The 14,761-nt window shown below is 40.2% G+C and overlaps 1 protein-coding gene across 1 annotated transcript; it reads left to right on the forward strand.

Annotated features, from left to right (window-relative positions):
* The first annotated feature begins 1,951 nt into the window (after positions 1–1,951).
* Positions 1,952–13,291, forward strand: LOC129652711 (tripartite motif-containing protein 64-like). Its single transcript, XM_055581622.1, has 7 exons — positions 1,952–2,139; positions 4,975–5,389; positions 5,884–5,979; positions 6,646–6,876; positions 7,615–7,637; positions 11,887–11,984; positions 12,565–13,291. Exons 2-7 carry the CDS (start codon positions 4,979–4,981, stop codon positions 13,062–13,064), a joined length of 1,359 nt encoding a protein of 452 aa, XP_055437597.1. The 5' UTR covers positions 1,952–2,139; positions 4,975–4,978; the 3' UTR covers positions 13,065–13,291.
* The last annotated feature ends 1,470 nt before the right edge of the window (positions 13,292–14,761 follow it).

Genomic DNA, 14,761 nt, shown 5'->3' on the forward strand with positions numbered 1-14,761 from the left:
CTACTTTCTTCAATTTAAGGCTGAATTTTGCAATAAGAACTCACAATGTGAGCCATAGTCAACTCCACATCTTGTTTTTACTGACTATATAGAGATTCTCCACTTTTGGCTACAAAAAAAAAAATAATAATAATAATCAATCTGATTTTGGTATTGATCAAAATGCACTCTATGTATGGTGATGTCCATGCATAGAGTCATCTCTTGGGCTTTTGGCAAGGGTGTTTGCTATGACCAGTTTAGTCTCTTGACAAAATTCTGTTAGCCTTTGCCCTGCTTCATTTCATACTGCAAGGCCAAACTTGACTGATAGTCCAGGTTTCTCTTGACTTCATACATTTGCAATCCAATATATTATGATTAAAAAGACATCTTTCTTTTAACGTTAGTTCTAGAAGGTGCTGTAGGTCTTCATAAAATTGGTCAACTTCAGTTTCTTCCACATCAGTGGTTGGAGCACAGACTTGGATTTCTGTAGTGTTGAATCATTTGCCTTGGAAACAAACTGAAATCATTTTGTCATTTTTGTGATTGCACCCAAGTACTAAAGGAACTTAGGAGCCTCTTGATGAAAGTGAAAGAGGAGAGTGAAAAAGCTGGCTTAAAACTCAACATGCAAAATACTAAGATCATGGCATCTGGTCCCATCACTTAATGGCAGATAGTTGGGGGAACAATGGAAACAGTGAGAGACTTTATTTTGCAGGGCTCCAAAATCACTGCAGATGGTGACTGCAGCCATGAAATTAAAGACGCTTGCTCCTTGGAAGATGTTATGGCCAACCTGGACAGCGTATTGGAGAAGGCAATGGCACCCCACTCCAGTATTCTTGCCTGGAAAATCCCATGGGTGGAGGAGTCTGGTAGGTTGCAGTCCATGGGGTCGCTAAGAGTTGGACATGACTGAGCGACTTCACTTTCACTTTTCACTTTCATGCATTGGAGAAGGAAATGGCACCCCACTCCAGTATTCTTGCCTGGAGAATCCCAGGGACAGGGGAGCTGGTGGACTGCCGTCTATGGGGTCGCACAAAGTCAGACACAACTGAAGTGACTTAGCAGTAGCAGTAGCAGACAGTGTATTAAAAAGCAGAGACATTACTTTGCTGACAAAGATCTGTCTAGTCAAAGCTATGGTTTTTTTCAGTAGTCATGTATCAATGTGAGAGTTGGACCATAAAGAAAGCTAAGTGACAAAGAATTGATGCTTTTGAACTATGGTGTTGCAGAAGATTTTTGAGAGCCCCTTGGACTGTAAGGAGATCCAACCAGTCCATCCTAAAGAATATCAGTCCTGAATATTCATTGGAAGGACTGACGCTGAAACTGAAACTCCAATACTTTGGCCACTTGATGCAAAGAAATGACTCATTGGAAAAGACCCTGATGCTGGGAAAGATTGAAGGCAAGAAGAGAAGGGGAGGACAGAGGATGAGCTGTTTGGATGGCATCACTGACTCGATGGACATGAGTTTGAGCAAGTTCCCAGAGTTGGTATGGACAGGGAATCATGGCATGTGGCAGTTCATGGGGTGGACTAACAAAGAGTTAGACATGACTGAGCCACTGAACTGAACTGAACTGCATTTCAGACTCTTGTTGACCATGAGAACTACTCCATTTCTTCTAAGGGATTCTTGCCCAAAGTAATAGATATACTGGTCATCTGAAATTAGAACTATGATGCAGTTCATTAAATGGAGATATTCACATCTGGGGAGTTTATTGTCCAAACAGCAACTTCATGGATTACAACTATAAATTCAAAATGTGACTTTTTAGCAGAGACTGGATTGTGACAATTGGATTAAGTTGGTCTCAAAGGACTTCAATCATTGGCATCTGAAAGTGTTTTCAACCCTGGGAAAATCTAATCATGTGCACCTATACCTTTTCACAGGGCTGATAACACTATCACTTGGAAGAGATGGGTGTGGTCTTCAAAGACTATATATAGCATCTCTTGAAGATCCACACTCACTTTTCTCCAGAGTCCAGAGCTGTCTGGACTGGAGTTGGCTGCATTGTGGAGACTTCGGGAAGTTTCTGCCAGGCAGAGGTGAACACCTAAAGCTGAACTGAATCGTGCATAGTTACTTACAGCATAGGAGTAGAACATTTCATCAACTGTACCCAGTGGTGAGTTCTAATCAAAGTAAATGAAATTCAGCTATGTTCACTTAGGAATGAAACTTTAATGGTGATTATGGACAGAAATGGAATTTTTTTTTTTACTATCAGTAATATCTGTATGTATGTAATGCATCAAGCATTTATTCCCTCTGGGATTTGCAAACAAGTAATGTCTTTATCTATACTACGTCAAGTAATTTCCTTATAAAATGTGCATAAAAGTAGAAAATTAGTAAATATTGTTTAGAAGATTAAAAGAGTTAACCCATATAAAAGGAGTTAATCTAATGGAAAGCTGATTCTTTATCACAGAGCCAAAGTGAAGCCCATTTAGTTCTTCTATTATTTTAATGCAATCATGATTCCTAGTGTCATTAGCATAAAAGTGGTTTTATTCGTAAAGAATTCTTAGTCAGTTTCTAGCCCACTCTACACATGGCTTCTTTATACTTTTCCCCTGTTCATCAGCTATCTCATTTAATGCACATATTTATAAATATGTAAGTATTTATAAAACACATAGTATTCCTAAAATGTTCAACATAATGAATACATTTCATAGTCTTTACACAGATGAATATGAGTTAAATGGTTAAATTAATCAGAAAACCTTCTTGAAATGGTCACAGTTGCTATCATTTTAAAGACATCACTTTGCAGTCCATAAGTGAAAAGTGTTCAAAATAGATCCAATCAACCAATAGGGACTCCAATAAAGTGGAATTGGCCAAGAAGGAAACATCAAAAAACAAAAAATCTGATGTTGCTTCCATTAACCAGATATTTGGAATTTCCAGTGTAGAGTGGAAACCCTTGTGTATATTCAAACTTATTTCTATGGTTTTAGTAAACAATGTATAGTCAAATTGGAACCTCCCTGGTGATTCAGATGGTAAAGTGTCTGCCTGCAATTCGGGAGACCCGGGTTCAATCCCTGGGTTGGGAAGATCTCCTGGAGAAGGAAATGGCAACCCATTCCAGTGTTCTTGCCTGAAAAATCCCATGGATGGAGGAGCCTGGTAGGCTACAGTCTAGGGGGTCGCATAGAGTTGAACACAGCTAAGTGATTTCACTTTCACTTTCTTTCAGTTCAGTTCAGTTGCTGAGTCAGTCATGTCTGACTCTTTGTGACTCCCTGTCCATCACCAACTCCCGGAGTTCATTCAGACTCACGTCCATCGAGTCAGTGATGCCATCCAGCCATCTCATCCTCTGTAATCCCCTTCTCCTCTTGCCCTCAATCCCTCCCAGCATCAGAGTCTTTTCCAATGAGTCAACTCTTCGCATGAGGTGGCCAAAGTATTGGAGTTTCAGCTTTAGCATCATTCCTTCCAAAGAAATCCTAGGGCTCATCTCCTTCAGAATGGACTGGCTGGATCTCCTTGCAGTCTAAGGGACTCTCAAGAGTCTTCTCCAACACCACAGTTTAAAAGCATCAATTCTTCAGCACTCAGCTTTCTTCACAGTCCAACTCTTGCATCCGTACATGACCACAGGAAAAACCATAGCCTTGACTAGACGGACCTTTGTTGGCAAAGTAATGTCTCTGCTTTTGGATATGCTATCTAGCTTGGTCATAACTTTCCTTCCAAGGAGTAAGCATCTTTTAATTTCATGGCTGCAGTCATCATCTGCTGTGATTTTGGAGCCCCAAAAAACAAAGTCTGACACTATTTCCACTGTTTCCCCATCACTTTCTTTACTAAACAACTGATTCTTTTTTTTACAGATTATTGTTATAGTGGGAACATTCACAGGTTCAAAATAGGACAAACTCTGATTATCTGAAATGACTCCAGGAACAATTGTCTTCCTGAACTAGCAATGACATATTTATTTTTTCTTTTTGTCTTAAAAGGAATAGTTTTGTTAGTTTAAGTTGTAAGTAAACACTGACCAGTTTACAGTTTCAGAATGTCAAAGTTAAAAAAACATTAATTATATTAAGTTTAAATTATTCATAAACAATTTTGTTTGGCTTTAGAAAAGCATATATGTCACTTCAGGCATAGAGAACATTAGCAAAGAGACAAAGTGTGTGTTAGTGTGGGTTTTAAGTAGGGCAAAATGGAAAGAGAGAGACAGATTGAGATTATATATATGCTTTTGTACAAATCAGCTGACAAAAATTACTCTGGAGTCATCCTAATATTTATCTTCAGGCTAACTTTAAACAAAAAAAAAGAAAATAGTTGCAAGTGACTCTCTTATCTAATTGCATCCTTTTTATTATAGCAGGAATACAACCCATCTGTAGTCACCATTTCCAGGGTTGTACTGTGTTTCTGCCTAGTCATTCAGTCATGTCCAACTCTGCAACCCCATGAACTGCAGCCCACCAAGCTCCACTGTCCACAGGAATTCCCAAGCAAGAGTACTAGGCCCAGTTGCCATTCCCTTCTCCAGGGCATCTTCCCAACCCAGGCCTCCAACCCACATTTCCCATTTCTCCTAAATTGTAGGCAGATTCTTTACCCACTGAGCCATTGGGGAAGTCCAGGTGCAATATTGGTAAAGAACCCACCTGGCAATCCAGGACACTTAAGAGACATGGGTTCAATCCATGGTAGCAAACATCCCCTGGAGGCGGGCACAGCAACCTACTCCAGTATTTTTTCCTTGAGAATCCCATGAACAGAGCCTGGTGGATTACAGTCCATAAGGTCACAAAGAGTTGGACACGACTGAGTGACTCAGCATGCAGGTTTGTGTTGGGGTTTAGCAAATACGGAAATTAGACAGAGTTCAAGACAGGACTATGCCAAAGGCTTTATTTTCCCTGATCAGGGCAGAAGAAAGACTTCCTCTCTTATCATTTCTATTTCTATCTTTAATTGTCAGAAACATGGATTCAGACACACTGCAGGCCTTCCAGAGTGAACTCACCTGCTCCATCTGCATGAACTGCTTCCTGGACCCCGTCACCATAGACTGTGGGCACAGCTTCTGCCGTCCCTGTCTGAGCCTTTGCTGGGAAGAAGGCCAGACACCAAGGAGCTGCCCTGAGTGCAGGGGAATAGCAGAGAGGCCCGATTTCCAAACCAATATTGTCCTCAAGAGGCTGGCTTCCCTTGCCAGACAGGCCAGAGCTAACTACGACCACAGCTCTGAGGAGCAGATCTGTGTGACACACCAGGAAGCCAAAGGCCTCTTCTGTGAGGTTGACCAGACCCTGCTCTGTGGGCTCTGCTCTGAACGCCCCGAGCACGCAGCTCACAGCCACAGTCCAATACACAGGGCTGCTGAGGAGTCCCGGGTAGGTGATACCTCTCAAGCAGTTTGGGATCTAGAGGCTCCTAAGTCAGAGAGGAAGACGAGGATGCTGTGATGGTGATGGGGGTGGAGATAGTGGAGGTGGGATTTCTGAATGTGGATCCTCACATATAATGTGTCCTCTCAGTGTTGTTGCCCAATTGTCCACACGTGTGGAAAAGCAGCATCCCGGGGCGGGTGGTGCCAGGGACAAAGGCTTCTGATGGGAACTTGAGGCTTTCCTAATCAAGCTATATAAATATGTGATTCTCAATTTCTTAGTGATTAGATTTCATGATCTGTAACATTTCCCCAGTTCTGTAGCATACACTTTTGTCACTATCCTCTTGGTGTTAGATTCAGATTAATGTGGGAAAATCTGACCACAGCATTCTAACTCAAGGTTTCTGTGTAACCAACAACTGCCTTTGTTCAGGAATAAGGGAGTGAAATTTACAGTGTCATCTTCTGTGTCTAAATCCCCTGGGTATTTTGCAGGAGAAACTTCTAAAGAGAATGGGCTCTTTATGGAAAATCAGAGAAGAAATGCAAATCATTCTGAACCAGGAAGCTAAAAAAACTAGGTCATTTAAGGTAAGAATAAAAACACTCCTATTTATTTCTATAGATAGTGATATAATTCTAGCTTTTAGGTCTATTTACATTTCCATTAAAGGATATTAATCTCTTCCCTTGAAAAGGCATGGTTTCAAACGACCTATCAGTAGTCACAATTGAAACAGGCCAATACAGGCTAGTTCAAGGAATGCTAGTACATGGGAAAACCTTGGCATGAAAAGTGTTCCTGGGCAAAATTTTGAGGATTTGATTACAATTCAGAAATGAAGTATAAGACAACACTGTACTAAGTGTTACTCTGTAGTAGAGGAGAAGAATATAGAAGTACCTAGAGGGAAAAGAGAACATCTTGTAAAAGTATACAAAATGGGGTTTACCACATTAAAGAATATTTAGAAAAATCAGGGCAAGGAACAAGAGAAAAACATGATCCAAATTAAAGAGGAAATAATTGATAGAGTAAGAACCCTGAAGAATCCTTCTAAGGGGAGAGCTTGGGACCCCTCAGATGGCTTGAATCAAACAGGGCCAGAGACTAGGAACTCAGAGAAACCTTGGACAGGAAGATACTTGAGGCCAACAGTTTGTCTAGAATGTTCTTGATGACATCAAGGAAATAATATTGGAAGCTTTCTTTTGAATGTGAGCATAAGCAATACTTTGAATCCACTATCCCCACAGGACTACGTGGCCTTAAGGAAGGAGATGATTACAGCTGAATATCAGAGGATGCTTCTGTTGCTCCGGGAGGAGGAGCAACTGCATCTGGAGGCCCTGGAGCGAGAAGCCAAGGAGATGTGTGAACAACTCGAGGAGAGTGTGTTCAGAATGACTCAGTACAGAGCAAGTCTGAAAGAAATGTACAGAGAGCTGACTGGGATGTGCTGCAAGCCGGACAGGGAGCTGCTCCAGGTGAGAAAGGAGGGTTCGTCCTCAGAGAGAAACACTCTTTTAGACGACTTGCTGTGACACTGGAACATTCGCTGCTTAAACTGACACTCTCAGCTGAGGGGTGGTGCTCCTTGACCCCCATTGTTGTATTAGTCCAGTCCCCTAGTTCAAAATATTCTCGTAATCTTTGGAAGATTTTTGTCCATGTCTTAGCTAAAATAGGACTATATTTTTACAGTGTGATCAGGAGTACTATCCAGACAGATGATCTAAAATTAGCAAAATTCCGTGACCAGCAGAAAGTTAACTTTCTTGGAGTAAATCTCAGTATGTGTTCCCTTAAACCTTTGTCACTCCCCGTTATCCCAAATTTTCCAGAGACACTGAAGCTTCACCTGTTCTCTAGGCAAGGTTGTTACAACGAGTTATCAGTTTCACTCTATAGTTAAATACGGTTCCCTGTTTTCGCTATTGCTTTGTTAAATGTGGAGCTCTGTCCTTGAGAACAGCACTGGCAGTGGGCGATACTGGAATCCTAGATGTTGCTGCATCATTACGCAGACTCTTCTGACCTCCTTCCTTCCATAATGTGCCCTGAGGAAGCCCCCCATGTTTTAGCTTAGGCTGTGTTACTAGGATGCCTTCTGAGTATTCCTTAGAAGATAATTTAAAAAACAATAACATTGAATAAAGAATAGAGAAGAAGATGCAAAACGACAAAAGTCTCATGATTAACATGATCTTTGTTTTTCTTTGCAGGTCTTGGCAAATGTATTGGAAATGTGAGTATACACTAAAGTTTTATGTCTGGAAAAGTTGTTATCTTTTTGATGAAGTAGATGCACAGTACCATGGGAGATTGTTTTCAAGTCCTCCTCAGTATTTAAACTCCAGGATACAGGGTTCCTTATACAAAATGCCTTAGTATTTGCAGTTAACTTACAGGCATATTGCCATACACTTTGTCATCTCTAGATGACTTATAACAACTAACACATAAAATGTAAATTAAATGCATTGTAAATAGTTCCCTGGTATGTGGCATTTTCAAGTTTTACTTTCTGGAATTTTTTTTCTGAATATTTTCCATTCAGAACCAGGAGTAAGGATGGGGGAAATGGATAGGCTGGGAATCTGGGGTTGACATATATACACTGCTGTATTTAAAATATATTTAAAATAGTTGGTTCAAGAAGTACCTCCCATGAAATAAATAAATGTGCAAATAAACAAGTACATAAACAAATAACTGAGAATTTATAAATCGAATCCACGTGTACATCCATATGTGCAGCACCCTCATATACAGATGACCAATATTGTCTTTATGGCTATTTTCTATTTTATTTCAAAAGAATTTCAATCCTTGGCCTCAGAAGTTTCCTTCTCATTTGGCTGAAATCCAATATACCTGAAAACATTCTGACATCCTGGGCTTTATTTTACCCACTCACCTCATCCTCTCCAACCTCACCACGTTAAGCTTAGTGAAGGGATTTTCTAAGATATCACAGAGGAAGCAACTATGCTAATGAGTTGGAAAGTGGAAAAGGCCTGAAAGAGGCAAATTCCCTAAGAATGAGAACAGAATTGTCCTTTTGTTTTGAGGAGTAGCAGTAACTCAGCTTGTTCCATCATTGCAAGGTCCCTTGTAGGTAGAACCTCAGAGGGAGTAGCTTTCTGCTGCCCACTGAGAAGGTAGACTTTTTGGACCAAAATAACCAGGTTGGAATTGCATCCCTTGCTGGGCTGACAAGAGCAAACAGGTCTGGCTTGATGAACTCTTCCTTGTAGACACTGAATGTATCCTTGATGACTACTTACTGACTGAAGTCTCAAAGGCTTAGCCTGAACTTTCTGTCTGTAAAATGCCCAGTATCTTTGCATTACCCATATGGAATAGAGGAAGGGAATGAGGTTCAAAGAGTTGAAAACTGGAATAATATCTGAAAACAATGGGGAAGTTGAGTGGATGTGACTGGTGATAGAAGCAAGGTCTGATGCTGTAAAGAGCAATATTGCATAGGAACCTGGAATGTCAGGTCCATGAATCAAGGCAAATTAGAAGTGGTCAAACAAGAGATGGCAAGAGTGAATGTCGACATTCTAGGAATCAGAGAACTGAAATGGACTGGAATGGGTGAATTTAACTCAGATGACCATTATATCTACTACTGCGGGCAGGAATCCCTCAGAAGAAATGGAGTGGTCATGATGGTCAACAAAAGAGTCCGAAATGCAGTACTTGGATGCAATCTCAAAAAGGACAGAATGATCTCTGTTCGTTTCCAAGGCAAACCATTCAATATCACAGTAATCCAAGTCTATGCCCCATCCAGTAATGCTGAAGAAGCTGAAGTTGAATGGTTCTATGAAGACCTACAAGACCTTTTAGAACTAACACCCAAAAAAGATGTCCTTTTCATTATAGGGGACTGGAATGCAAAAATAGGGAGTCAAGAAACACCTGGAGTAACAGACAAATTTGGCCTTGGAATACGGAATGAAGCAGGGCAAAGACTAATAGAGTTTTGCCAAGAAAATGCATTGCTCCTAGCAAACACCCTCTTCCAACAACACAAGAGAAGACTCTACACATGGACATCACCAGATGGTCAACACCAAAATCAGATTGATTATATTCTTTGCAGCCAAAGATGGAGAAGCTCTATACAGTCAGCAAAAACAAGACCAGGAGCTGACTGTGGCTCAGACCATGAACTTCTTATTGCCAAATTCAGACTTAAATTGAAGAAAGTAGGGAAAACCACTAGACCATTCAGGTATGACCTAAATCAAATCCCTTATGATTATACAGTGGAAGTGAGAAATAGATTTAAGGGCCTAGATCTGATAGATAGAGTGCCTGATGAACTATGGAATGAGGTTCATGACATTGTACAGGAGACAGGGATCAAGACCATTCCCATAGAAAAGAAATGCAAAAAAGCAAAATGGCTGTCTGGGGAGGCCTTACAAATAGCTGTGAAAAGAAGAGAAGCGAAAAGCAAAGGAGAAAAGGAAAGATACAAACATCTGAATGCAGAGTTCCAAAGAATAGCAAGAAGAGATAAGAAAGCCTTCCTCAGGGATCAATGCAAAGAAATAGAGGAAAACAACAGAATGGGAAAGACTAGAGATCTCTTCAAGAAAATCAGAGCTACCAAAGGAGCATTTCATGCAAAGATGAGCTCGATAAAGGACAGAAATGGTATGGACCTAACAGAAGCAGAAGATATTAAGAAGAGATGGCAAGAATACACAGAAGAACTGTACAAAAAAGATCTTCATGACCCAGATAATCACGATGGTGTGATCACTGACCTAGAGCCAGACATCCTGGAATGTGAAGTCAAGTGGGCCTTAGAAAGCATCACTACGAGCAAAGCTAGTGGAGGTGATGGAATTCCAGTTGAGCTATTCCAAATCCTGAAAGATGATGCTGTGAAGTGCTGCACTCAATATGCCAGCAAATTTGGAAAACTCAGCAGTGGCCACAGGACTGGAAAAGGTCAGTTTTCATTCCAATCCCAAAGAAAGGCAATGCCAAGGAATGCTCAAACTACCACACAATTGCACTCATCTCACAGGCTAGTAAAGTAATGCTCAAAATTCTCCAAGCCAGGCTTCAGCAATAGGTGAACGGTGAACTTCCAGATATTCCAGCTGGTTTTAGAAAAGGCAGAGGAACCAGAGATCAAATTGCCAACATCTGCTGGATCATCAAAAAAGCAAGAGAGTTCCAGAAAAACATCCATTTCTGCTTTATTGACTATGCCAAAGCCTTTGATTGTGTGGATCACAATAAACTGTGGAAAATTCTGAAAGAGATGGGAATACCAGACCACCTGATCTGCCTCTTGAGAAATTTGTATGCAGGTCAGAAAGCAACAGTTAGAACTGGACATGGAACAACAGACTGGTTCCAAATAGGAAAAGGAGTTCACCAAGGCTGTATATTGTCACCCTGCTTATTTAACTTATATGCAGAGTACATCATGAGAAACGCTGGACTGGAAGAAACACAAACTGGATCAAGATTACCAGGAGAAATATCAATAACCTCAGATATGCAGATGACACCACCCTTATGGCAGAAAGTGAAGAGGAACTCAAAAGCCTCTTGATGATAGTGAAAGTAGAGAGTGAAAAAGTTGGCTTAAAGCTCAACATTCAGGAAACGAAGATCATGGCATCCGGTCCCACCACTTCATGGGAAGTAGATGGGGAAACAGTGGAAACAGTGTCAGACTTTATTTTTCTGGGCTCCAAAATCACTACAGATGGTGACCACAGCCATGAAATTAAAAGACGCTTACTCCTTGGAGGGAAAGTTATGACCAACCTAGATAGCATATTCAAAAGCAGAGACATTACTTTGCCAACAAAGGTCTGTCTAGTCAAGGCTATGGTTTTTCCTGTGGTCATGTATGGATGTGAGAGTTGGACTGTGAGAAGGCTGAGTGCCGAAGAATTGATGCTTTTGAAGTGTGGTGTTGGAGAAGACTCCTGAGAGTCCCTTAGACTGCAAGGAGATCCAACCAGTCCATTCTGAAGGAGATGAGTCCTGGGATTTCTTTGGAAGGAATGATGCTAAAGCTGAAACTCCAGTACTTTGGCCACCTCATGAGAAGAGTTGACTCATTGGAAAAGACTCTGATGCTGGGAGGGATTGGGGGCAAGAGGAGAAGGGGACGACAGAGGATGAGATGGCTGGATGGCATCACTGACTCAATGGACATGAGTCTCAGTGAACTCCAGGAGATGGTGATGGACAAGGAGGCTTGGCGTGCTGCAATTCATGGGGTCGCAAAGAGTCGGACACGACTGAGCGACTGATCTGATCTGATCTGATATTTAGGAAAAGAATCTGATAATGTTTTTATATTCCAAACTGTGTAGAATATATTGTATATGCATTTAACCAAAAACAGAATTCTAACAAAATGTCCTGGGTTAAAAACTGCTTTTTTCGTAATGGCCATATGATTAGCCTTTGGCCTTGACTTGTATCTATGTCATTTGTTACAGGATTGACTTGGCAGAGATGCAGAAGCCTCAGCCAGTGAACCCAGAGCTCACTTGCTGGCCTGTCACTGGAATCCTAGACACGCTGAACAACTTCAGAGGTAAGAGTCAGCCCTGTGTGATCAGGACTCTGCTTCATTAGAGCTTCCTGGGAAGGAGCCTCCTTTTAATGTTATTTTATTTTTATCTGAAATTATGATACTATATGACTTTTCCAAGTTGTTGCATCTTTTCTGCCTGTATATTTGGATTGCAAAGATCAAGCCTGTACTTTACAACCTACAGTTTAATGAAAATGCAAAGTCATATACATATATTTAGTTACATCTGACATAGAGCAAAAGAGAGCAATCACATTGCTCATATGGTTATAAAGAAACAGAATATTCAGTTTTCAGAGTGATCATCAAGAGACTGAGATTAAATCAGACTTCATGCAGTTCATGATATATCTGTCTTTTTCTTTTTTGATATGATTTAAGGTGTTTCTATATGCCATATATATAGTAGTAACTCTTCCTTTTCGGAGAAGGGCAGTCTGAACTCACTTTGCTGTCTTTGTTTTGGGTTTTCTTGGAGGAGGGAAAATGAAAAAAAATCTGTGGGTAGGGAACCTTTGCCTTCTGCCTCTCAGAGACATGGAAATCCCACTTGCTAACCTGATTTCTGCTCTTTCTGCAGTGGATAACATTCTGAGTCAGACAATGACCATTCACCACATGAGCCTTTCTGAGGATGGCGATGATGCAAGTGTGATGTTCAGAGATGAGCACCACGGCGCGTCCAGACAGCCTCAGATTGTGGAGAGTGTCGTGTCCTGGGGAGCTCGGGCCTTCACCTCCGGGAGGCATTACTGGGAGCTGGATGTGACACACTCCTCCAGCTGGATTCTGGGCATCTGCAAAGATATCTTGATAACCAATACTAATATCAGTATTTATTCCGAAGAAGCATGTGTTTTGTTTTCCAAGAAGGTGAACAATCATTATAGTCTCTTCACCAACACCCCACCCTACATTCAGTATGTGAAAAGGCCTCTGGGTAGGATTGGGGTGTTTCTGGATTATGACAATGGAACTGTGAGCTTCTATGATGTTTGCAGAGGATCCCTCATATACAGTTTCCTTCCTTCCCCCTTTTCCTTTCCTCTGAAGCCTTTCCTTTGTCTTAGGTCTCCATGAATTGTCAAATTCTGTGACCATTATTTTTACTTCTCCTCTGAGGTGTTCGCCAAAACCTCATGTGAGACCACAGGATAATCCCTGACTATCTCTGAGCACACTGTAATTTAATGAAGCATAGTGACTGCCTGTTTATATAAAATGACATGACCATGTTGAACATATAAGTTTGTTAATTAAATTTTCTTCTAATAAAAATTTATTATGGAGTATTTCATTAAATATAATCAATTGTGTTTCTCTTTTAAATAATAGTTCTATTAACATAAAAGTTATATACCATAACGATTATGCCATTTAAAGTACATAATTCAGTGTTTTTTAGTAATATACAAAAATTTGTGAAACAAGAACTGTCTAATTTCAGAACATATCCATCACTCCAAAAAGAAATCAATGCACATATTTACTCCCCATATCCCTTCCTGTGTCTTGTCACCCCCTTAATCCAGTTTTATTTTTCATGAATTTTTCTATTATATAGCTTCAATTAAATGGGTTCACACAATTTATGACTATTTATATCTGGTTACTTTCACTTATACTTTCAAGGTTCATCTACATTGTAAGCAGTGTGCTTTAATTGCATAAATGAACCAGACAGGTGCAGGAATGAAGTGGTATACTTATTTATATCAGGTTAGTAAATAAAAGGAATGGTGCTTAGTGTATAGTTCAAATCATGGTGGAACCTGTGATATCCACTCATCGGGGGCTTCTTGGGCTTTCCAAGGAATTACATAAATCTTTTGACCTAGAAACATCTTCTCTAGCATTCTTTCCAACAGAAATTACAACAAACAAGGATACATGGACCAAAGAATGTATTACATAGCATTTACAATAACTAAATCAGTAAATAGAAAATCAATCAAAATTTCTGAAATGTGGGATATCATTGAACAAAATATGCTACATATTAAACTATGTAAGTGACAATAGTTTGCACTTAGCCTATGATCTCTTGTATATTTTTTAACTAGTTAATATTCTAAAACAGTTGACTCCATATGACAGCAAAAAATATTAAAAAACCATTCACCATACTGAATGTTAAGAGGTTCAAAAGAGAAATCCACTGAAATCAGTCAAGTTCACAAACAGTAACATTAGTGGGCAAAATTTTAGTTTCTTTCTCTTGCATTCAGAAATGTGTATGATCAGACATGATCAATTTATTGAGTTCCAGACTATCTACCTAGTACACTTACTCAGTGTGGTCTTCATAATAAACATAATGGAACAAGGAGGTATTTTTATATTTGGTAAATTCTTTGGCATATAAACTCACAATGACTTTGTGACATGCCAACTTGGCAGGGCTACATGACAGAGGGGAAGTTAAGGCAGCAGCCAAGTTGAAACATGCCCACAGGGTCACCTGGTCTCTGATTATTTACACAAGCACTAAACTAATCCAAGAGCTATCGTGAAGGGCATTTGCAGACACAAGTCTCTCATCCTGATTCTAAACCAGAGAGCTTACACTAATTTATCTTCCTAGCTGCTGTCTGAGCAGCTGGCGTTTTTTAAGTATATTTTTAATTGGAGGATATATATATATATATATATATATCCCCTCTCCCTTAAGCCTCATTCCCACCCGTCCCACAGCAGGGGCAGACTTTTCATTGAACATGCACTTACAGGCCTAATGTCATCCACTTCTGAGAACTCTGGGCTAACACCGTCATCAA

Source organism: Bubalus kerabau, chromosome 5, assembly GCF_029407905.1.
Source record: "Bubalus kerabau isolate K-KA32 ecotype Philippines breed swamp buffalo chromosome 5, PCC_UOA_SB_1v2, whole genome shotgun sequence".
Lineage (NCBI taxonomy): Eukaryota > Metazoa > Chordata > Mammalia > Artiodactyla > Bovidae > Bubalus > Bubalus kerabau.